Source organism: Lingula anatina, chromosome 1, assembly GCF_051362555.1.
Source record: "Lingula anatina isolate TDL-2025a chromosome 1, LinAna3.0, whole genome shotgun sequence".
NCBI classification, from domain to species: Eukaryota; Metazoa; Brachiopoda; class Lingulata; order Lingulida; family Lingulidae; genus Lingula; species Lingula anatina.
This window is the reverse complement of record NC_141767.1, coordinates 17238793-17263124: the sequence shown is the minus strand read 5'-3', so window position 1 is coordinate 17263124 and position 24332 is coordinate 17238793. Positions and strand designations below refer to the sequence as shown.

The following is a 24332-nucleotide window of genomic DNA, read 5'->3' as shown; positions in this document are numbered from 1 at the left end:
ATATTTTGTCTTTTCTTATTTATTTATTTATTTATTTATTTATTTATTTTATTTATTTATTTGTCTTCGTTTGTTTGTTTATTTATTCATTTATTTATCTATTTTCATGCTTTATCAAGGTCTAAATAATGGTCATTAATCACAAATCATGTTTTATTAATTAAAATACAAAAAAATGTATCTATACTTTTAATATCAGGATGTTACTTTTAAAAGTGGATAATTCATTTGTCATTTTCGATTAAATTACCTTACCCTTGCGCGAGCTCCTCGCGCGCAGATAAAAAAAGTGACCTCTAGCGGGAGATCTCTTGATCTCTTTGGGTTGAAAACGTCCTTAACTTCCAGGCTAGTGTAAAGTTACTGTAAAATGGAAACACTTTTATATTAAAATAACACAGCATTCACTTATGTTATCACTAAAATACTAAAATGGAGTATCCATAGTTCTGAAATCAGTAGCACTATACTTCTATTTTTAAAAATCCAAGCACTGTCGTTGGGCTAGGGATAGTGACCCACTTCGCTTTGCTGTGATGCCATGGCGAGTGTGGGAGGGTTTAGAACGAAAGTCCACTCAACATTTTGCAAGCTACTACAAAAGCAGACTTACGATGTATTGTCCCATCGATATGGAACGCTTGCACTTCTGCTTGGTGGCATTTTGTTGCTAATTTCTGCTTTTCAGTTTGGAGAGGTAAGCCATAATATGCCGTCACGTGTCACATTGTTCTGGTACGTGTAACAGCTAGTAGTCTGTTGACTAGATGTACACACTCAATAGCGGCTGTTAACTTGATCGGTTTTACGTTTATAAACCTAAAAACCAAAGAAAACGAGAGAAGAATACCACGCTAGTCTACATTAACGAAAAAATAACGATCAAAACCGGTCATGTGTTTTTAAACGATGTTAATAAATTAATATATATATATAGTTGCTTGATGTCCCAAATAAAGCAAATTTGAACCTCAGCACTTACCGAGTATAAGGTATAAGGTTTTGGATTTCTTTTACAACACCCTCAGTATTGACTTATGTTTATTATCAGTTTTCATCATCTTAAAGACACTCCCAGCCTCTTCTTCCTCATCACTTTAATTAACTCTCTGTGGTGCAGTTTTGTGCACTTTTTCAGGCTTTTACATTTTATTTTTCCACTTGTTGGCATCTACTGTACATGTATGGAATGATATGATAGTGTGCAGTCTGAATAATTCATGTTCTACATGTATTGTAGATGTACTGGTCACTCTGTCTATGAGTCTTATTTATTCTTCCACTATGCTCCTCAGGTTGCACTGGAATGGAGTCGAGAGAAGTATGCTGCTTTATCTAACTCCCTGACAGACAACATTGCTGGCAAGTCTTTTAGAAACAGGTACACATAGAGCATTTAAAGGATCAGTCTATGTCCGTATTCTTTAGCAAACAAATGGTCCTTTTTGAGATGTACATTTCAGTTTCTGCCCATTGTATGTACAACACATGTTGACAAATGACAGAATGCATGTACATGTACTGTAGCTTCCTATTCAGTACAGTTTGTTCATTATACACCTTGTGAAGTGAAAAATTGAATGTTTTATTTTTATACATATTTGATAACTATACAATATGCAGGCAAACAGTCCTGTCCTTCTATTTATCTCTATTCCTCCCTGTCCCAGGTTGTGCCTGCCAGTGCCCATAGATGTGGTATATACCTGGGTGAATGGCAGTGACCCCAAGGTGCTGGATGGGTTAAGACTAGTACAGAGGGAACTGGAGAGGGATGTGCAATCTAATGACACTGGGTTGGTTAAAAACACGTTTAGCCTTGAATATACTAGAACTATTATATTTGTTTTGGTCATTTGTCATGACTTTATTCATACTTGATTATATGCCTTTCATGTTCTGTGAATAAGTTCATTTAATCTTAATTTAGTTTCATGGAAATTGAATTTGCCAAGGTGAGAGATGTAGCAACATAATTCTGATTTTTTAAAATATGACAAAGAAAATAAATTTTATGATTTGAATGAGTGGGATGACTAGATGAATAGTGTGAATAATGTGAATGCTGTTCTTTTCCAGAGAAGTATGCACATTCTCCCACTGTCTCCAGACCAGTAGTGTAGTGGTGGAGCCAGCTCTACCTGTTGGCCTGACTGTATCAGAGTTTGTGGAGATTTACCCAGCTTTTAGCAAAGCTGTCAACTTCAAGGTGATGAAATCGCCACAGGATGAACAGTTGAATGTCACTGTAGTGAAGTTTCAGAATGTAGAAGATGGTAGGTAAAAGAGTATCTTATGTGCCTCCCTTGTGATATGTTGAGTAGTGCCTTTATATACGTAAAAAATATTTAAAATGTGACTTATTTGTGTTAAAAGTTTTGGACATTGCTTTTAGGTCAAGATCGACAACAATGGTGTTTCAAGGACACATAGTCACAAATGTGCTGAATCAGCTTTCAAAAATTTAATCACCAGTATTTTTCAGTTTTCCATCCTCTGTTGGATGTGTGTATTTAAATTGATATTTTTAACTGATATGTGCTGCATCTTTTTCCAGTTGCTCCAGTATTGAAGGAAGTAGTTGTGTTCAATGGAATCAACCACACTGTGAAAGAAGCATACCTGGTAATTTATCTAACAGTACATTGAAATAAATTCCACATTTGTTAAAGAAGTCTTGTTTAGTTAAAAGATTCTAAATTGTAAATTAAATTGTAAATTTTAATTTTGTACCTGTATAATTATTTCCCTCCTGCCAAAGAGGAAAAAAACCAAAAGAAAAAAATTGATTTCATTTAGATACTTAAATATTTCTTGCAGTCTGATCTATGAAAATAAATTTTATTTTTCCCTTTAACTCTTATGTAAACATCATTTATAAGGTCTATTCTTTTTGTTTAGACCAGTGACTGGACGGTCAGACACAGTATATTGCTGGATGACACCATTATTATGACTGGGTTTCCACATACCTACAAAGCTGATGAGCTAAAGGCCAAGTTTCCAAGTCAGTACAGCAAGGCCATTGAGAAGGTTAGAATTTTTTTTTTCAGAAAGGCAATATAACTTACCCATCTCCCCTTCATTTTACACAAAAATGTAGGTCAGTTTTTTGGGCTTATTTTTCAAGTTGCTTAGATTTAGCTTGATTAGTTTTGCTTACCGAGAATCCCAAAGGTCGCTTATCTCTTTTATATCTTAAATATAAGAAGATGTACCGAAGCTCAGTTTCTCAGAAACTCAGTTTAAACAGCTAAAACTCAGTAGTTGAGAGCATAGTCGACAAAATTTTCAAAATTATTACCTTCTTCAAGATATTCTGTAATCATATTTCTAAAAAATTTTGTTAAAAACGGTATCCATCTCCATTTGTTTATATTCTTTGACTGCTAGATCTCTCATGGTGTACTTTATTGATCTCAACTTGAATTGCATCAAAGATAAATTGTCTTGTTAAGTCCAAATACAAACTTCCTTTGTGTCTAGCCACATTTTATTGTTGACAAAATGAAATTTATGTTGAATTTTTTATGTTAATGTTATTTAGCTGGAGCTGTACAAGGACAATGCTGTGGCTGTCTTGTATGTACCAGTGAAACAAGAGTTTGAAAACTTACTCCAGGTATCAAAATAATTTTTTCATTATTTGAAATGATTCAGTAGTTTTTTAAATAAACAAAATACCAGTACAGTTCATACACAGTCAGTGGTATGTATGCTAATACAGGAAAATTCAGGTTTTGTTTATAAGATACATGTATAATCTTTTTATTTTTTAATATTTTGTGTACATGTTATTCATATGTTATGTTTCTATTTTGTATTTCACTCCTTTTAAGGGAGGAGAGAGAGGGTAGGGGTGGACATACAAATATAAAATAAACTTTTTGAATTTTTAGGATTCTAACTTCACAATTGACGGCAAGGAGCCCACTCTGCATGCAGCTAACATGGTCTGGTATTTCAGCATTGTAAGTCCGAACATTCAGAATAAAAAGTAACATGACAGTCATTAAAATAGTGAACGCTTAATCATAGATCCAGTTTGTCTATCACTGCTTATTATAAGACATTGTACTGTATATTCAACTCTGTCCATGATGACAAATGAGGTAAAACTTGTTGAAAAGATATTTTGATTAATTTTTAGGACTTGGAAAGTGAACAGATATCAGCTAACAGGTTTCAAGATAATGATGTAAGTATAGAAAATTAAGTTGAAAGTCCTTCATAAGTTGGAAATTTCAAATTAGAAGAAAATGTTAAGAGATTTAAAAGCTTCCTGTATATTATAATAGGCAAAAAGTATATATATATTTGAATTAATATATTCAATCATATTCCTGCTTTTATAGCTGTGTGAGCTAGCTGCAGCTGTTTCTATGAATACTTTTAAAAGGATCCATGATTTCAATAGAGGTGTCACTTGTTTCATATTTTACAGGAGCTGCGCTACTCTCTTAGGTCTATAGAACTGCATGCCCCCTGGGTCCGTCATATCTACATTATCACCAATGGTCAGATACCGTCCTGGCTAGACTTAGAAAACCCACGAGTCACTCTGGTCACACATCAGGTTAATATGAATACTCCAATCATTGAAATATGGTGAAAGTATTTTTGGGGTTTTCTCTGTTCAGTATCACAGAGGGCAAGAAGAAAAATATGTTGATTGTTGGTACTCGCAATGATCAGTATGAAAGGCTTTGCAAGGTTGATTGCCAGATAAAGAAATGGACAAAAAATACTTTTTTCTGAATTTTATTTTGATGTTAAAATAGAATTTTCCTTTTGTGTACTTAAGTTCAGTTATTCAATTGACTTATTTTAGAATTTCCCTCTGTTAGGGTTTCACAGAATTCAGAATTATTATTTTACTTAAATCGTCAATTTTTTTCCAGGAGATCTTCCCCAACCAGTCCCACCTGCCCACATATAGTTCTCCAGCCATTGAAGTCCACCTTCATCGTATACCTGGGCTCTCCGACAAGTTTATCTACATGAATGATGATGTGATGTTTGGAAAGGATGTCTGGCCTGATGATTTTTACACTCATGCTGGAGGACAGAAGGTGATTGGAAAGATATAAATAGATTTGAAATTTCTCGATCAGTCTTATTTTTTGTACATAATTCACATCCTGATAACACAAACATAAATTATTGTCCTCAAGTTGCTAATCAAGTAGGCTTTTACCCATCAGGTATATCTGACATGGCCAGTACCAAATTGTCAGGAGGGTTGTCCTAACACCTGGATCAGAGATGGTTACTGTGACAAAGCTTGTAACTCATCAGAATGTGATTGGGATGGAGGAGATTGTACAGGTATGTGAAGGTGTACAGTACACTCACATAACACACTCAGACTATGGCACTTTCATATAAAGACAGTGTAGAAATGGGTCATTATATTAAGCAAATGATAATGACAAAACAACACATCAAGAATATAAACATTTTGACCTGAAGGCTTTGGTAACTTATGTTTGTGGTGTTTAGTACAAAAATATTCAAACTTGCAATCATATGAATAGCGGATTCCCTGATTTGTAATAGGACATCAATCAAGGCTGTAACACTTTTTTTCCAATTTTGGACCCTCATTTTCATATTAAACTCTATATGGTTGTTGTAACATAAAAGCAGTTGAATTGCAGTACCATGACAGGCTACAACATGTGTTATTGAATGAAATTTGGCAGATAGTTTATGAAAAATTAAAATCTCAAGTTTGGTGCATATTTTTATTCATCCTATATTTCCACATATCTTAATTTTTCAGTGAGACTTTACTTGATTCAGTGCTAAGCTGCCTTGTGACATAAAGAGTTGTAAATATATTTGATGATTTATTTATTTATTTTTTTAGGTGGAAACACACAAGTTGGTTCTAATAACTTTGGTGCACAATTCCCCCAAAACAGCTTTGACTCTTCAGAAGAATGTAAGTAAACAATGTAAATGCATACAAATTTATTAATTCTTCTATTATATAATGCTACAGATACTTAATAGATATTGAACAAAATTAAAAAAAAATTGTTTTGGATGAATTAAAGCTAAATGATTACAGTCATGACTTATGCACGTGGTAGAAGTCATCAGTGTCCCTATCAGTATAGTATAAGTAAGTGACTGTTTCGCAAATGTAATATTTTTCAAGATTACATGCACAGTCTATTGATTAGCACTAAGAATAGCAGACATGTATTGCTCTGCTTGCAAATTTAGTGTTATAAAAACTGCATATCTTATCTCAAATAAATAAATACTACTACTACTACTATTAAAAATAAGACTTCTGTATATTCAGTGTATTGTAACTCTGGGTGTGCTAACAACTGGGTGGCAGACAGGTATTGTGACCAGGCCTGCAATGTGCTCAGCTGTGGCTTTGATGCTGGAGACTGCGGCAATGCTAACTTCAATCAACTCCACAAGGTGGACATTCTGCCAAGACAGCATCACTACAGGCTCCCTGGAGGTAAGAATGGTCTGGATCAGTTGACGTGGGAAATTCAGATAAAGAATATTGCAAAATATTTTTCTAATATGTTGTGCAATAAATGGATGCTTATTAATATGGCAAGCAGCTTACACTTCTGATATAAAGGTTGGAGGAGACAGTATCTTTTATGCAAAAAGATTGAATGGTGCAGTACTTGATATTATAAAAATTCTAGAATTAACTTATTTCACAGTGATAAGCAGGCAGAGGTGCAGCAAGTTAAATACAATTCCAGTAAGTGTAGCAGAAAAGTTTCTAGATATAAACCTTGATAAGACCTTTCATATACACCAGTTATTTGTATTTTTCCAGGATTTCTGGTCTACTACTTTAACCTGACAGCCATATTCCCAATGGATGCCTCTGGTATCAGGAAAGCAGAATACGAGAAGCACAAGGTCATCAGAACAGCTGCTGTATCCAACAAGTACAAAACCATGACACTGCTGCTGTACTCAAAGCACAATGATACAGAATTGAATTTCAAGATTGCTGGCAGGGTGGGATTGAACCACACTATTGAAGTAAGTTGCTGGTTCATTTTATTATCAGAAAATTCTTTTTTAGAAATTGTGGCATATATCAAATTGTTTGGGAACATCTATTCAGCATGCATAATGTTTTCTCAAGGTTCGTTCCAGACGATGTTTTTCATAAAAATGAACATTTAGTGATTCAATTACTGATAATAACTTTTGATTTAACTTATATTTTCTCTTTTAGTTTGAGTTTAATGTGACAGTAAATACTTGGCCATTGCCCACAAAGAAGGCTGTCATAGACTCTACATCTGTGAATGCTACTAGCAGTAAGGATGCAAGCAATGACAATGTCAAAATGGAAGAAAATGTCACTGAAGCCCCTTTTAGCTTCACTGATGTGCCAAAGGAAATAAGGTAAACTTCCATGGAATACTGGTGTATTTTGATGAAAGGAAAATAAATGATAACTAGTTCAAAGTTTTTTTAAGGAACAGAGTGAATGTCAGTGTTAATGTGAAAACTCGGAATGGTTTCCTGCATTTAATGGAGGGATGGTACATACTTTGGCCAATGGATGAAAATTCACAGTTCAGTAAAATTGTGGCCCTATTTACAACATATGTTGTAGTTATTTAGTTGTGCCTCATTTGCATTTTTTTCTGATTTCCATGAAGGAGTGCTTTCCCAGTCCAGAGGACACTGGAGTCAGATCTGGACAGGTACCAGGTCATGAACATATCAAACCTACAGCTCTCAGGAGAAGTTATGGTTCTACTAAAACAGTTACAGGAGAGTTTTAAACAAGGTATATGAGAATTTTGAAATGCATATTGTATGCTGTCAACCAATTAAGACTTGCTAATTTTATCAGTAATTTGATGAATTTTAAGATTCAGACAAATATATTTGCAAGCAGCATGATAAATCTCAGACCAAAGTATGGATGTATTTTACTGGAAATCTCTCATATCAAGTAAAAGAGTCAACATGGGAGCACTTTTTTTTTTTTTTTTTTTTTGGGGGGGGGGGGTAAAAATACTACAAGTGCAATAGTCATAAAGCTTATTAACCTTTTCTTCAGGTGATTTGACAGACAAAGGTTTCAATATCAGGAAGGCAAAGTTGTTAAAACAACATTTTCAATCACAGAATCCAGGTTCAAAACAGGTGGAGGCCACCAGTAAAACTAGTCAGTTAGAATTAAACCAAAGGAAAAGCCTGGATCAAAATTTCAAAGAATCACAAAATCATCAGAAATCACCACAAGTATCTACTGGCCGTAAATTGACATCATATAATGATGGTGAATTTGGCTCATTTCCCTGGGAGAAACAGGGATTGTTTGCTCAGCTAATAGAGGTAAGGGGTTTCACATAGAAAGGTTTTCCATCTCAAAATGTTGTCCTATTATACTTCATCATGCTAAGCCATAAGCTGGCTTGTTCTAATTAGCAGTTGTCCTTTTTAATGCAGAACATTGTACATGTCCATGATTTTTTAATTGCTTGATGTTTATGAAAAGTGCTGAGGTTAAGATTGCTGCAGTTTGCAGGAAAATTCATATTTGGCCTATATATACATGTAAGTGTCCAGATTATGATTCTTTAACACTTTTCTTTGATACAGTTTTTATTTTTGCCAACTTAGCTTTTCTAACTTTTACTATTTACTCTGAAACATTCATTGCCAAACCATGATTACTAGCATTGTAGTAATCCCTTTTTTCTGACAGTATATTACATTTTCATTGCTGTCAGCCTCTTTTTTCCCATTTTAGAAGAAGAAAACATTGCAGGAAATGCAAAAGTACCAGTCAACTCCATACCACAGCAGGAAGCTTATGGACACCTTTGCTGATTCTCTGAGACATGTTAATAAATTATACAACAAAGAGTTTGGGTATGCTGCTCGCAAAGTTCCAGGGCACATGCCACATATGATTGACAAGAACATTATGATGGAGATGCAGGAAAAGTAAGCTAAATTTTAAACAATGGAAAATGTCAATAGAAAATGAAACGTGAATTTGAAAAAAAAATGTTATTTGAAGGAGTTTGTAGCTTTTAAATGAAGCAGCTTTGATGTCAGGATTTTATGCATTTAAATTGGTACATGCCAGTGCAGGAAGATTTAACACTCCTGAGAAGATAGAAACTGTAATTACACACTCTGAAATCACATTTGCTATTTACTTTGTGAAACATAAATATTGTGTGTGTGTGGTGGGGGGGGGGGGGGGGGGGGTTTATCTTCTGCTTTGTGCTAAACCTCAACTAAGTTTTAGTTGGTGAACATGCCTCAACATGTGATTTATCTATTAGATTTTCAGAGGAATGGGAGACTACATCCTCTCACAGAGTACGGAGCTCAGATGACATGCAGTTTGCTTTCTCCTACTTCTACTTCATGATGAGTCAGCCAGCCAATAGCTCTGTGGAGACATTCCTCAAAGAGATGGACACTGACCACTCCAGGTAATAAGGGTTAATAGATGAAAAAAACTGTGATTTTTTTTATTGTGAACTAGCATTACTGTTAAAGAAAACCCCTTTCACTATTTATCATTTTAGTATTTAACTGCTGCTGAAGATATTTATTGAATGTCTAAAATTAAACGTTGGTTCAGAAAATATTGTATGATGTAACCTTGGGTCATGATGTTATATTTTCTGTTTTTGTGAAGTGATAATTTTCATTTTATGTAATCAAACTACATTATCAATAACTGTTAAACATTAAGTTTTATATTATTGGGTAACCTTTGCACACTAAAAAAATGTTATCTTCCAGGTGCTTTTCTGATCGTGAAATCCGCTTACTTGCAACAAGAATTTTTGAGTTACCTATATTGCTTGAGGTATATAAATCCATTTTAACCATATAAATACCTCCCAGAGAGCAATGCTTGCTTCACTATTCCTTAGGAGCTCTCAGAATCTTAAGTGTTGAATTTAAACTGGAATATTGTTTAATTGAAGAAAGTTGCTCTTAGTCTTTTTGGTGAAATTTAATCTTTTTTCTTCAAAGGAAATGATTGCTTAAATAGAAACTGAATGAAGTCATAAAAATTCAACCATTAATTGTTATGTATCTGAACATATCTACATTCAAACTCTTTTGTATTCTAGACATTGTCAGGCTTTGAAGAAGTGATAAAGAACTGCTCTAGAGAATTATCAGCAGAAATCCAAGCAGAAAATCCACCACCACCCAGAGAACAATATTATGATACTGAGCTGGTCAGTTTTTTTTTTTATTTAATTCATTTTTTTTTACTTTTAAAACCTCTGTATTTGTGGTAAATGATAATTTTGAGCAAGCAAATAAAGGAAATAAATATAGTGGAGTTTATGTGGTAAATGTGTTACAGTTTTGTACTAATGTAATGCTGAGCTTGATTGAATTCTAATAAAGATGTACTTCACATTTAACATTTACGTTTCAGCCCCAAGTCACAATGAATCTGATGCTAAACTGTGAACCTGTTGTTGAACTTATTCAAAGGCATCTCAAAGGAAGAACTAAGTACAAGTATGTATTGGTTGATATTATTCCATATAGCATCTTAAATGGCTTAAATTTCCCCAAAGTCCAATTTGTTATGTCAGTTGTTTGGTGCAATTAATATAATGCATTTGCTGCAAGTAAATATAGATGAAACCTGTCAACTTTCAGATTTGAGGAAGTAGGAGAGGAGGAGATTGCCTTTAAAATGTTGGAAAGTAATGTTTCCAGAGTTCTGGGCCAGCTGGATGACATCAGGAAGAACCCTAAGTATGTGTTCTCAATTTTTAATGGCTGATTTTATTTTGTGAATTATTTTAATTGATGAAAATATGATTAATTAATTTTTTTAAATCAAAATGGAAATGTTATTCAAAATATTATGTTATTGACAGCTGTATGTGTTTTCCCCTCTTCCCTTCCCAAAATAATTAGTAGAATTATAGACTCTTTGTACATTTGAAAAATTTTTGATTAGGGTGTTGAGGCAAATAGATAACGGAGCTGGAATGAGGACTGTCTGCTGTAAGTTTTGTTTTTTGTCTTCCAGAAAATTTGTGTGCTTGAATGATAATCTCAAGCATGGACTCAAAGAGGCAGAAACTGTAAGTGTTTGCAAACTTTTTCATTATTTATCACTGGTTATTCAGCAAGTCAGATAAATTATTAAACAGCAGTAAACCAGCCTCTACAGAGAATAAAAATATATAAGATATTGCTTATATTTGATTTAAATGTTTTTATGTATTTAATTAGTTTATAAGGAATTGAATGTATTTATGCTTCTCCTAGGTGCGAGCCATCCAGTTGGATTTCTATGAAACATTTTACCCTATTCCATCACAATTTGAACTGCCCAAAGAATATAGAAATAGATACTTATATGTAGAAGACTTGAAAGAATGGTAAGTATGGTCTATATTCCTTTCCATATTGTACTCTGAGGCAATATTTCATATGCTGAAAAAATTTTATATTTGAAATAAAGATGGTTAATAATTTTTAACCTTTGTTTCTTGTCACTTCCAGGAAGTTGTATCGAGATCGTCTCAGGTTCATGACGCACTGTGCCCTAGGAATACTCATCTTTATCAGCATATATTCTTTTTTTGCAGAAAAAGTAAGTTTACATTTATTATTGTTAACACATTTTACACTTATTCATTATGTTAAGTATTTATGTGCAAGATGAAAAAGTATTCTTTAAAATAAATTTAATGAACTTTAGTAACCTTTTCAGGGTATTTTTTGGTAAATATTGCCAAATTATTTTAATTAAGTAACTTATTTACAGTTTACAAGGTTACAATTTTGCAAGAGCTTGATGGTTAGCTAACTGTCATAGAGACCTCTGAATTTCAGGTTGATATGTGCTATCCTGTAAATAATCCTGACATTTCATTTCTGATATCTCAGATTGAGAGTTTGGCCAGACGGTACTGGAGGAGAAGGCTACGAGGACAAGCAGTGGACGTCTGACTAGACCCTCAAAAGACAAAGGAACACTGATTAAATTGGTGGTATTTTGTAGCCAATTGACCATCACAAGATCATTTTTGTATGTTCTTTTATCATCGAGAAAGGGCATTTGTGCAATTGCAGATTTTGTGTTATTTTCTGTCGTAGGTGGATGTTAGAAAGGTATTCTTCTTAATTTTTTTTTATGTTATGTATTCATTTTGTGAGATTCTTAACTGGAGTAGAAATAGCACAAAGAATGTATATTTGCCGAGTGCTTTTTTCCTGTGCAATTTTTCAAACTAGATAGAATAATAAATTGATTTTTGAATGAAAATGTTTTTCTTTACACTTTTTGCATAATTTCTAATTTGTTATGACTTTAATTTTTCATTTTTTGGGGTATCTTTCAGCAAGTGCTAGGTAGGAAGAATATGAGATTTTACTAGACAAAGTGTACCTACTTTGGTATTTTGTAAAACATTTTCTCTGTAAAAGAACAATAATTGTGGCTTTCCTAAGTTTTTTGAACAATTTTTTTCACATGTTATTCTGAGCACTGTACTAGTGTTTGATGAGGTATTGTGTGGTATCAGGCATTTGGAGAGCAGATTGGCAGGCTATGCCAGTGTTTTTGAAAGCCAGTTTGCTCCACTAGTCAGCCTTGTCATATCTCTGTGACAGCCGGTGCTTGTAATAATAGTCTATATTTTAATAGCCATATGAGATCACAGTGCTGTGTTTCCTGTGCTCTGAGTTAGAAGTTTTCAAGTTTTACATGTTTTGCTTGAATAATGTTTGTAACAGGAGTGTTATCCGTAAATAAACAGTACATCATTTTTGTGTTGCAAGATACAAAAAAATATCCTAAAGCTGATATTAAATATTATTTAATAGACAAAAACATGTACAGTATGTCAGGTTTAGAAATGTGGTACAAAACAATATTTTAAAACTACATTACATTACTCGGCAGACTTGGAAATGTGCAACAATGAAAACAGTTTTGAAACTTTTGTCACTTCTCTTAATGAACATATATTTGTTCAAGTTCATTCCAAAGTTACTGTTACATTCCTTTATATATTATATACTGTTTTTCTGAGTAATTGTACCACCAGCGTTAGCGCTGGCGGTACACATGGTTTTAGTCCCGTCCGGTCCGTTCCGCCGGCTCCGCCGCCATGTTACCGTTACCGCTTCTCCTCCTAGACGGTAAGGGCCCCCATACCCATCTCTTGGATTTAGGTCACCTATAATCTCAACTCGTTCCACGTAAAATTTGGGCTTTGTCGGTATTGGGGTCTAGGTGTGGCATTCATTGCAATGCACCCTTGTCCAAAAATGGCAAAATTGAATGCTAATTATCTACCCTACGGAAGGAATTATGGGAAAAATTTCTACAGACGGCTTTCCAAAAGTCATATGTGCAGATTTCAAATATGCCCTTGGATTTGACCTTTGACCTTTATTTCAAGGTCAAACAGGCCAAATTTTTCAAAAAAATGAATTTTTTTACGAAAAAAAAATTATTTGCGCTGTTATTCAGACACCACACAGACTTAACCAATAATATTATTGGAAAATGATACCCTTCAGGTCATCTTTCATCTCCGTGAATTTGGGGTCAATCGGTGCATTTTAACGGGAGTAGCGGCCATAAGATACCGAAACTGAAAACTGTCTCTAATTCGGGAACCGTTAATGCTAGAGACCCATTCTTTTTTGCATTTTGTAGAGCATGTAAAGCCCAACACTGGAGGTGGTCTCCGTTTTTTTGTATTTCATACGGTTTTCGAGCTACGCTGTATCAAAAAGTACATATTGGTGGTGAAAGCAAAATGTGCAGTACGGTAATGGATAATAAATTTTGAACTCTGGAAAAATAAAACATAAGGCTTGGCAAAGCAGACAACTTGTGGTCAAAAATGACATTATTTCATCAAATTTGAACTTCTGGAACTTCAGAGCACCTCCCATTTCAATGATTTCGACCAAAATGACCTTTTCTTTATTTTAATTAATTTTTTCTGTAGGAAATTTATGGCACATTAAGGTAACTCCAAAATTATAACATTTAGTCCCTTATATCTCCAAAACTGGCAGAGATAGGTCCATAGTTACTATTGAAGTTGAATAGGAAGTCATATACTGGCAATCTAAATGTGACCTTGAAATTGACCTTTGACCTACTTTTCACCATGAATTGAACTTTGCAAATTTTGCTTCCCTTTTATCTCCAAAACTGGCAGAGATAGGTCCATAGTTACTATTGAAGTTGAATAGGAAGTCATATACTGGCAATCTAAATGTGACCTTGAAATTGACCTTTGACCTACTTTTCACCATGAACTGAACTCTGCTAATTTCTTTCTCTTTTAACTCCAAACCTGGCAGAGATAGGTCCATAATTACTATTGAACTTGAATAGGAAGTCATATACTGGCAATCTAAATGTGACCTTGAAATTGACCTTTGATCTACTTTTCACCACGAATTAAACTTTGCAAATTTGGCTTCCCTTTTATCTCCAAAACTGGCAGAGATAGGTCCATAGTTACTATTGAAGTTGAATAGGAAGTCATATACTGGCATTCTAAATGTGACCTTGAAATTGACCTTTGACCTACTTTTTATCATGAATTGAACTTTGCAAATTTTGCTTCCCTTTTATCTCCAAAACTGGCAGAGATAGGTCCATAGTTACTATTGAAGTTGAATAGGAAGTCATATACTGGCAATCTAAATGTGACCTTGAAATTGACCTTTGACCTACTTTTTATCATGAATTGAACTTTGCAAATTTTGGTTCCCTTTTATCTCCAAAACTGGCAGAGATAGGTCCATAGTTTTTATTGAACTTGAATAGGAAATCATATACTGGCACATATTGGTGGTGAAAGCAAAATGTGCAGTACTGTAATGGATAATAAATTTTGAACTCCGGAAAAATAAAACATAAGGCTTGGCAAACCAGACAACTTGTGGTCAAAAATGACATTATTTCATCAAATTTGAACATCTGGAACTTCAGAGCACCTCTTATTTCAAGAATTTTGACCAAAATGACGTTTTCTTTATTTTAATTAATTTTTTCTGTAGGAAATTTATGGCACATTATGGTAACTCCAAAATTAAAACATTTAGTCCCTTATATCTCCAAAACTGGCAGAGATAGGTCCATAGTTACTATTGAAGTTGAATAGGAAGTCATATACTGGCAATTTTACTGTGAGCTTGAAATTGACCTTTGACCTACTTTTCACCATGAACTGAACTTTGCATATTTTTCTTCCCTTTTATCTACAAAACTGGCAGAGATAGGTCCATAGTTACTATTGAACTTGAATAGGAAGTCAGAGATAGGTCCATAGTTTCTATTTAACTTGCATGGAAAGTCATATACTGGCAATCTAAGTGTGACCTTGAAATTTACCTTTGACCTACTTTTTATCATGAATTAAACTTTGCAAATTTTGGTTCCCTTTTATCTCCAAAACTGGAAGAGATAGGTCCATAGTTTCTATTGAACTTGCTTGGAAAGTCATATACTGGCAATCTAAATGTGACCTTGAAATTGACCTTTGACCTACTTTTCACTATGAACTGAACTTTGCAAATTTCTTTCTCTTTTAATTCCAAACCTGGCAGAGATAGGTCCATAGTTACCATTAAAGTTGAATAGGAAGTCATATACTGGCAATTTACTGTGACCTTGAAATTGACCTTTGACCTACCTTATGATGAACTTAACTTTGATTGTACCATTTTAAGTTATATATATTTTTTGCATATTTTGAAAATTCTTGTTGATTGCATTTTTACAGCTTGTCAAGCATAAGACTGGTGGCTGTGTCCCTTCTTTTGTGTATGTGGGGGTCTATACGAATGCGCTTGCTCCAGCTGGTGGTACAATATTCGGAGGCGGTATCGCCTCTCTGATCCTCTAGTTTTGCCTTTGTATTATGAATTTGGATTGTAGCAATTTGGCTGTTACAAAGCAGTTTTAATGTACTGGAGCTTCAGAAAAAAAAAATAGTACGTAAGGTCTAATGATTGGGCAAAAATACCTTGGGTAAGGGTTATGGTTATTTTAAGTCTTTATCCACCTACAATTTTTGTAAATGACAAATTGTTAATCAAGGTGTAAAAAAATTTGCTTGTCTTTCTTTTATAATTTAGATGAGCGTACTCTGGATCCTTGAATTTTTTGTGCTTTTGTTTAAAAGATACTGTTGGTTGGTTGGCTTGGTTAAGAAAAGAACATTGTATGTTATTTGTACATGCAGGTACCATGGTATGGTTTATCAGTTGTCTTTACAAGATGGACTTAAGGGGAAAAGAAATAAAAGTTAAAATAAATTCTTTTCACTAATAACTGATTGTCTATTATAATTGATTGGCCATGTACCATTTTTGATTTAAAGTAAATAACTTCCTTACATTACACTGGGGTAATATGCATCTAAAATATTTGGTCAGCACTACACGTGAAAAAGAAATTTAAGATAATTATGCGCATGTATATTTGTTTATTTGTCATTGTGAGATAAAAATGTTCAAACATAAATATAACCATTTCATGCCCGTAGAATTATATATCAAAAACTATCTGCTAAGATACCGATTGCAGTAGAGACAACCATTTGTCTCCCCCCAGATGGCGCTATGGTACGGCTTCATTTGTCAAAATTTGGTGAAAACTGTTTACATAAAAGCATGCAGGATAGCCAGTGGCCTACATGGTGTTGTTTCATTTATGGGTGGATTGGGGTTTGAGATTCATTTTTCTTCTCTGATATATTTTGAAAAATGTCTAACGAAATGCGTCCTATGTAATTTTATTTTAGTAAATTGTAAATCGAGTTTCTCATATCAGATAATACTTACTGTTGAGTAGGAAAGGCGCTCACTTCATCCTGCCTCCTCCCCACCTCCCAATGAATCTAATGCACTGAACCCATACACCAGAAAGGGATGTCACTTCTTCAGTCATGATGGATGTATAGAGAGGGCGCAAGGCGGTCTAGATACTAAGTATGGATATTTCAATTTCAACGTAGCGTTTCAGCTTCAACGTAACGCTTTAAGTAGTTAACCATAATGGAGGCATCAATAATATAAGGCATTTGATGGTAATATGTTTGTGATTCATGACTGAATCTATTTAGAATTTAGCCTGCACTCTTAAAAGTGGATTTCTGATTGGTCATTCCTCTACATTTTTTCCCGTGTTACATTTTGCTTCTTCTATTGCTTCATCTCAACGCGTCCCCGTGAAAACGAAAAATGCAATTGTATCCTATGAAAACTATTTTGAACTCTCTTGGATTAAACAGTAATGGCAATAAAAGTTGAACGTGAGAAATAGTAAAAAAAGTTAATGTTAGGGAATGACCCATTTAAAATCATATACCATATTGGTATTTAGTGGGTGATTGGTGATATTTAAAGACGACTAATGTAGGTATAGTAATGCAATTCCATTTCTAAATTAAAATATTTATATTTCCCTACAGGGGCGGATCCAGGATTATTTGAAGGGGGGGGTCGGAACGACAGATCTCGAATTCGAAGCTGACCGTCGCCCCCTTGGCCTGCTCAAGGAACCCAAAATTTTTTTGGTGTTACGAGAGCAAACAGTGCCCTTTGATACGGTTTAGAACTGTGATTTAGCTAGTCAAAATTTTTATTTCAAGAGGGGAATATTGGTGTGATATATTTTTCAGAAACCGAAGGGGGAGGGGGGTCAGGAACCCCCTAACACCCTGTAAATCCGCCACTGGTTACAATTTAGGGCTCTTTACATAATGTGTAGACATGGTAAAAATTAAAAATTAAATTAAAATAGAGACAGCGGTGGAATTTTGTTCTATGCACATATATATCTTAAGAAATTCAATACAACTTTGAATTTATTCAATTTAGTTTTGGACACTTCAGCGTGTGAAATGCACCTCTATATTGAGTTTGGGTGTAAAGCGTTTTCTTCATGGCATATTCCACCAAATAGACCAATTACAAATAAAGTGCTGTGAGAAAAATTAGTGTTTTTTTCCTATTTTTTTCCTGACATTTTTTGTGTGTTTTGCTAGGGTTTACTCTGGTGTCAACTAGCAGGCTAAGGTGTAAACTATGCATATTTTTTCAGGAGCAGGCACAGGTGTCGTCCAGTGTGGAATCTCTGGCGGAGCGAGCTACTGACTGTGAGCGGTGCAGTAGTTTGTTTTCAAACACGATCAAGTACTTTTCAACAGTATATCTTTGTGTCATTGGGGGTTATGTCAGTATGTCTGCTGTCCATGGTGTTATGAAATGTTTCATTAAATTTTGTTCATGCAGTTATGCAGGCATTTCTTAGCATGGTTGTCAATGGGAATTTATTTGGTGTTTTCTGCCCTGAATTCCAAAGGCGTGGTGCATAGCGCTAACAAGAATTGGGTTGTCTTTTCATATGATTTTTAAGCAAGACATTTCTTGATGTCTTCTGCATATTTTGATGAAAATTTTCAAGACGCACAGATATTCAGATGGGAAAGAAATTATTACAATTTCGACAATCTGGGTGTCCTCGTATTTTTATATATATATATATATATATATTTTTTTTTTACCATTTACTTGATGGTCTGCATTCTAGGAGTATTCTCTAAGTATATTATTCATTCATTTTGGATCATGTTAAACATAAGACAGCCTTGACTTATTTCCTGCTTGGCTATTTTATGGACAAGCCAATGCGAGCTTAAATCACTCTATCCGGTGTAATATATCATTTAATTAATTAGTAGCAATTTAAGTGCCTGTCAGTTTAATTCAAAATTGCTAAAATTAATTTTCTCATTTCAGAAACCCACCGAGGTACAGTTCAACATGCGCCTGGTAGAAGCCTTACCTTTGGTTCAGATTCAGGAACTCTACATGAACGCCTATTCAGGCATTTATTTTATGGTAATTGAATAAATATATTTGTCTGGGATTTTTAATATTTTGATATGAAAAATTATGATAATGATAATAGTAATAGATAGAAAAGGAGTATAAAGATATAAATGTAATAACCGTTTCAGCAGTTTCAAATTCAATCTACATAATTTAATCTGTAACTATTGCCCTTGGTATTGCTTTGACGATTTGCTGTGGTACGTGAAAATATTTGAAAGTGAAATGGTTTAAAAGCTTTGCACACGTACATTGTATTGAAAAACGATAATATTTGAGTACTTAAAAATCTTAAGTCTGCTGCAAGGCTGTTGGTGAACCAAAAGATTTTCTATAAACACACATTTATAAAGTGTAATTACAAACCAGCTTTTTGAAGTTAAATTTTGTTTCTAAATTTTGTTCCATGTCATGATGTTTTCAATGTACTTTAAAAGAAATTTATTCACCCGCGGGATTATCATTTCCTCACATTTCATAATGTAATTCATAGCTTTTTATGTATATATAATGCAATTACAAATCGGAATAAAATGATCAAGAGATAAAGATTCTGTTGCTTTTTAGTAAATGACATTGGATGTAAAAGGAATTGGATCGCTTTCTTTTCATGATATAGACCTGATTATATGCCTCCAAGTCCTATTTTTTAGAATTTATTTGCATGCATTTTGCTTGGTCTATTCAAAATAATGTTCCAATTATTACCAATTCCTTCATGTATTTGCAAACCAATTTGAATCACAAGTGGTCCTATGCAGTAAATGCTATTACAAGCTTTCATCGTCTCACTTGGTACCCCTAAAATGTAATTGACTGGCCCCACCTGTCACCCCTAAAATTTGAATGAACTCGTCCCACCTGTCACCCCTCAAAAACAAAATAGACTCTTCCCACCTATCACCCCTTAAAATTGAATGGACTCTTCCTACCTGTCACCCCTTAAATTTGAATTTACTCTCCCTACCTCTCACCCCTCAAAACCAAAATGGACTCTTCCCACCTGTCACCCCTCAAAACCAAAATGGACTCTTCCCACTTGTCGTCCCTTAAAGTGAATGAACTCGTCCAACCTGTCACCCCTCAAAAACAAAATAGACTATCCCCACCTATCACCCCTTAAAATTGAATGGACTCTTCCATCCTGTCACCCCTTAAATTTGAATGAACTCGTCCCACCTATCACCCCTTAAATTGAATGGACTATTCCCACCTGTCACCCCTCAAAAACACAATGGACTCTCTCCAGCTGTCACCCCCCGAAAACAATGTACTCGACCCACCCGTCACCCCTTTTAATCAAAAGGACTAGACCCTCAAAAGCAAATGGACTCACCCAACCTGTCACGTTCCAAATCTTTTCTTAAAATCCCGAGTATATCAATACTACTACTTTTGCTTCTGTATCTATTAGATTAAACTGAAAACGCCCTTAAAAAAGCGTATTTATTCAGGCAAAAATGATTGTCGTTCACAAATGTCAGAGTACAGTTACAAATGATAAAATTAAATTTTCTTCTTCAATGTACATCGTAATAACGAATAATACAGTAGTAAATTATAATAAATAATCGTACTCGAATTTCAACTTGCTATCTGGTGAAAATGCAACTTTACCTTAAAATCTGAAAGTTGTGATATGTAAGCACTTTAAGATTATATTATGGCTTTTCATATTGTACTATAGCTTTAAATTATGAAACTATGGCATGACGTAAGAAAATTGAATAGAAACTGACCGGTCAAGTGGAAATCAAATTAAAGCTTTATCTTATAAATATATTTTTTTTTATTATTTATATCAATCAATCCTTACGGTATAATATGATAATTAAAATAATCGATGTCTGATTTTAAGGAAAATGAAGCGCGATAAATCTTAGTGCGCCATTTCAGTATGTAGAAATTTTAATAGAAAGCTATCATTTTGAAAATCATGACCGATTGTCAACATGTAACTTTTGCATGTGCCAGTCCGTGTCTTGTTCCAAAAAAAAAAAAAAAAAAAAAAGGAAGACTAGGGCAGCTTCTATCAGTCGTATCTTGGCAAAGGAAATAGCAGTGATCTGAAATATGAAAATAACACATGTCATTGACATAATTAAATATCCCCATGTCATTTAAACTTAGCTTGGGTAAAATGATAATGGAAGAGACATGTAGTTCAAGATCAAATATTCTCCGATATTTCACAAATTTCAATGGATGTTGTACAACTATTTCTATTACACTACGAGAATGACATGGAAAAACACGACAGTATTATTGGAAAGCGTTCTCAAAGTAAAGTTTTAAAACGACTACGAATAATTCCGTCAAGGAACAGAATATATTACTGAGTAAAGAGTTCATAGAAAGAAAATGACATAATGCATAATTTAGTTTTCTCGTGAACAATTACCAAATCTAATAATGAACGACACAACAGCACTCTTGTACAACATGCAAAAGACGGACATGTAAAAATCGGAACACATCCTACATCAAGCGAGATTTTCCACAGTCCAGTTTATACTGTTCTTACTGCATGATAGATCAACAAGAATTGTTTCGAAAATACTAAAAAAAATTTCCAGGTGTCAAATTTACAGGTACGCACAGTAAATCGGTTGTAATTTTGCTGAATCTGGACACCAAAAATGATATATTATATGACAGCTTTTTCAAAATCCAGTGAAACACCCAGACTAACAAGTAGTCAAGGCCGTGTGAAAATATAAGGATATTACTTCTTGGTAATTTGAACTGGAAGAAATACGGAAAAATTGTAAGAAACGTCTTTAGCATAAAGAACATCTCGATCATTATAAACGACACAGTGTCCATTAAAATTCCGAATTAATACATGCTTCTGACAAACTCTTACAAGTTGTATGAAACTCACAAAACCGGAAAAGTACTCGTGTGCTAATGACGTAGGCGACAGCCATGCACTGGTCTAAAACTATCGAGTTATGCAAAATAAACTTTACGTGTTTCCCTTCTTGATCGAACGCCATTTGTTCCAATGAATGAAATATTCGGCCTTGCAACTTCACCACACCTATCCTGCGTCCTCTTCTTACACGGCCCAGCTGTAAAGTGACTGATCTGGATGATAGCTCACACTGCGCTGAACGCCTTATTATTATGTAAATTACACCAGGTATGGCGAATTTTGATTGGCTGTTGCTGTTGAAATTGTTCTCACAAGAAGGACGAATCTATGCAATTTTTCAGACTAATTACTAGATTTCGGTATTGCTCGATCTTGAATGTAATATGCTCTAATGCCACCGTACAATAATAAACATATGCATATAATATACACTGTTTGAAATTTGTAAAACGTATACATGTATCTGCTCTCTCAGCTCGCCTCGAATTGTTGGTCTCTAGTTTGCCGTTTAGATGTGGAGCCTGCTGAGCCAAAGACTCGACTTGAAATTTCATGTTCGTCTTGTAGTAGTGTAAAAGGCTTTTTTTTTTTTTTTTTTTTTGCAAAAGGTATTTTAATATATCTGCTGATGGATTTCTTATGGTAATGAAGATGAAAATAATTAAGCAGCTGTTCTAAACTTATCACTTAGTGATGTTTAGGTAGAGAACTGTGCCAGTAAGACTTCTTTTTTTACTTGACATTTAACTTCTGTGGGCAAATCTGCAACTAGGCTCTTTGCTGTATACCTGTAGATGCATTTTCTATTTATTTTGAATAAAATCAAAATATTTATTTTGAAAGTTGACCTTCGGGAGATAAAAAAAACTCGTAATTACAATTTGAAAAAATACGTTTCAGTGGGCAATTCTGTAATACCGAAAGCGCATTTTTGCAAGTTTCAAAATGTTATAATTTCGAGAAAATTATAATTTGGATTACAGTGTTGTCAGGTTATAACATCTGGTGAACATACAATATATACGTAGGCCTACGTGTCTGGAAAAAAAGTTTCTGATAGGCAGTTAACGCAATGAAAACGAGTTTTTTTTTCTGCCGAAGGTCAACTTTCAAAATAAAGGGATAACAACTGTTCATTTTGGCCAAAAAATGGATTTTCCTAAGGTAAAGGACAATTTTCCCATATTTACCAATGGTTAATGAATTCATTCCGACATTCAAAATTAGGACTTGTTTTTTTTTCTAAGAAGTTTGTTTTTTTGTAATATTCTCTTAAGAGATTATTACTGAGTGTAGCCATCTATGAAGGTCACATGATATGACGGCAAGCAAAAATTCAAGAATAATCACGTTTACTACCGTTTTCTATGAGTTGTTTACAATGTATTTATTATGAAATATGGATATCATACCAACAGTTGATGTCCCTTTGAGCTACCGATAAATTACTAAAACTAACTAATCAGCAAACAAATGTACTATTTAACATACAGGGTTGATGTTAAGTATAAAGATCTAGTCTATTTCTTTTTTCTCCTTGAATCAGATCAAAAATTTTGTGAATGAAATGATAGTTATGTGCAACGTTTTGATTGATACTCATTTTGATACAGAATATAACTAAACAGCCCAACGCAAACATCACATTCCATATAAAAGGTCGACCCTGCATATTAAATACATAGTCTATATGTAGACGACAAACTTCAACAAGAGAGAGAATTTGGGCATGAATACGGGCGTCGTCGAATAGGGATCTGACATCTTTGATGGAAGACGCATCTTATATCGTCGCGAACGGCAGTTAAGAGTCACTGAAATTAAACGAAGAAAAATTCACATTTAGGAAGCGATGTATAAATATTTGATAAAGCAGTTAATTTAGATTGAGTAAAATGTGCACATGGCCATTATGCGGCAGTGACGTTATATCCTTTTTCCTTTTTAAACGTTTTTTTTTTTTCCAAATTTGCTCCATTTACATGTACAACACATGTTTCTACACTAGTCCGACTCCAAACCATTGCAAGTGACATTTAAAAAAATCTTCATGTATAAAGTGCGACTGCCGTTTCTCGGTACTTATCCTACATCATCTAGTTTACAGCAAATTCTTGCCGTTTTCGGTGTCAAATTTTCCACCTACATGTGATTTTGGCGAAGTATCATGGGTTTACTATCTTCTTCATCTCCTACTGACCTAGGTCCGGTCTGAACACCTCTCACCAAATGCTCACCTGATTTAAATTTACATAATAATATACAGGTATCCAACTCTCCGTGCGAAAGCCTCGATGTAAAGTTACCATCCGGTTTATGTGCAGGCATGCCACTTTTCGAATAAAAAAGACATTTATTTTGTCTTTCACTCAAAACTGGCACAATGCAGTTAAACATGCTGGCGTAGGTTTTCTAAGCATTCCAGAGAATTAACATTTACTTTGTTACACTTTGTTTTCATTATCTTGCGACTTACATTTTAATGTTCTTTTAGCCTATACCATTCCAATTTACTGCATATTCATGTCCAGATTAATTTCATTCGCCGATCAAATTT

General features: G+C 34.1%; 1 protein-coding gene and 1 long non-coding RNA gene across 8 annotated transcripts; one reads left to right on the top strand and one right to left on the bottom strand.

Annotated features, from left to right (window-relative positions):
* The first annotated feature begins 315 nt into the window (after positions 1–315).
* Positions 316–18990, top strand: LOC106178212 (N-acetylglucosamine-1-phosphotransferase subunits alpha/beta). 7 transcript variants are annotated; one of them, XM_087000029.1, is made up of 31 exons: positions 316–697; positions 1296–1381; positions 1671–1796; positions 2080–2276; positions 2558–2625; positions 2902–3033; positions 3548–3622; positions 3900–3971; positions 4151–4198; positions 4445–4576; positions 4902–5072; positions 5205–5328; positions 5873–5947; positions 6317–6487; positions 6824–7035; positions 7235–7407; positions 7668–7798; positions 8075–8352; positions 8771–8967; positions 9315–9467; positions 9784–9850; positions 10122–10232; positions 10439–10524; positions 10669–10767; positions 11048–11102; positions 11290–11402; positions 11527–11617; positions 11914–16700; positions 16856–16992; positions 18107–18161; positions 18805–18990. In XM_087000029.1, exons 1-28 carry the CDS (start codon positions 542–544, stop codon positions 11974–11976), a joined length of 3462 nt encoding a protein of 1153 aa, XP_086856155.1. In that variant the 5' UTR covers positions 316–541; the 3' UTR covers positions 11977–16700; positions 16856–16992; positions 18107–18161; positions 18805–18990. The 7 variants fall into 7 exon arrangements, with proteins under 7 accessions (XP_086856155.1, XP_013416777.2, XP_086856154.1 ...); XM_013561323.2 differs by having other exon boundaries at positions 16856–17090; XM_087000028.1 differs by having other exon boundaries at positions 11914–16728.
* A 1339-nt stretch (positions 18991–20329) lies between these two features.
* On the bottom strand, positions 20330–22315 carry LOC147764026 (uncharacterized). Its single transcript, XR_015331824.1, has 2 exons — positions 21870–22315; positions 20330–20963 (listed from the first exon to the last, which is right to left on the bottom strand). It is a non-coding gene; the product is annotated as an uncharacterized LOC147764026 (long non-coding RNA).
* Between the last annotated feature and the right edge of the window lie 2017 nt (positions 22316–24332).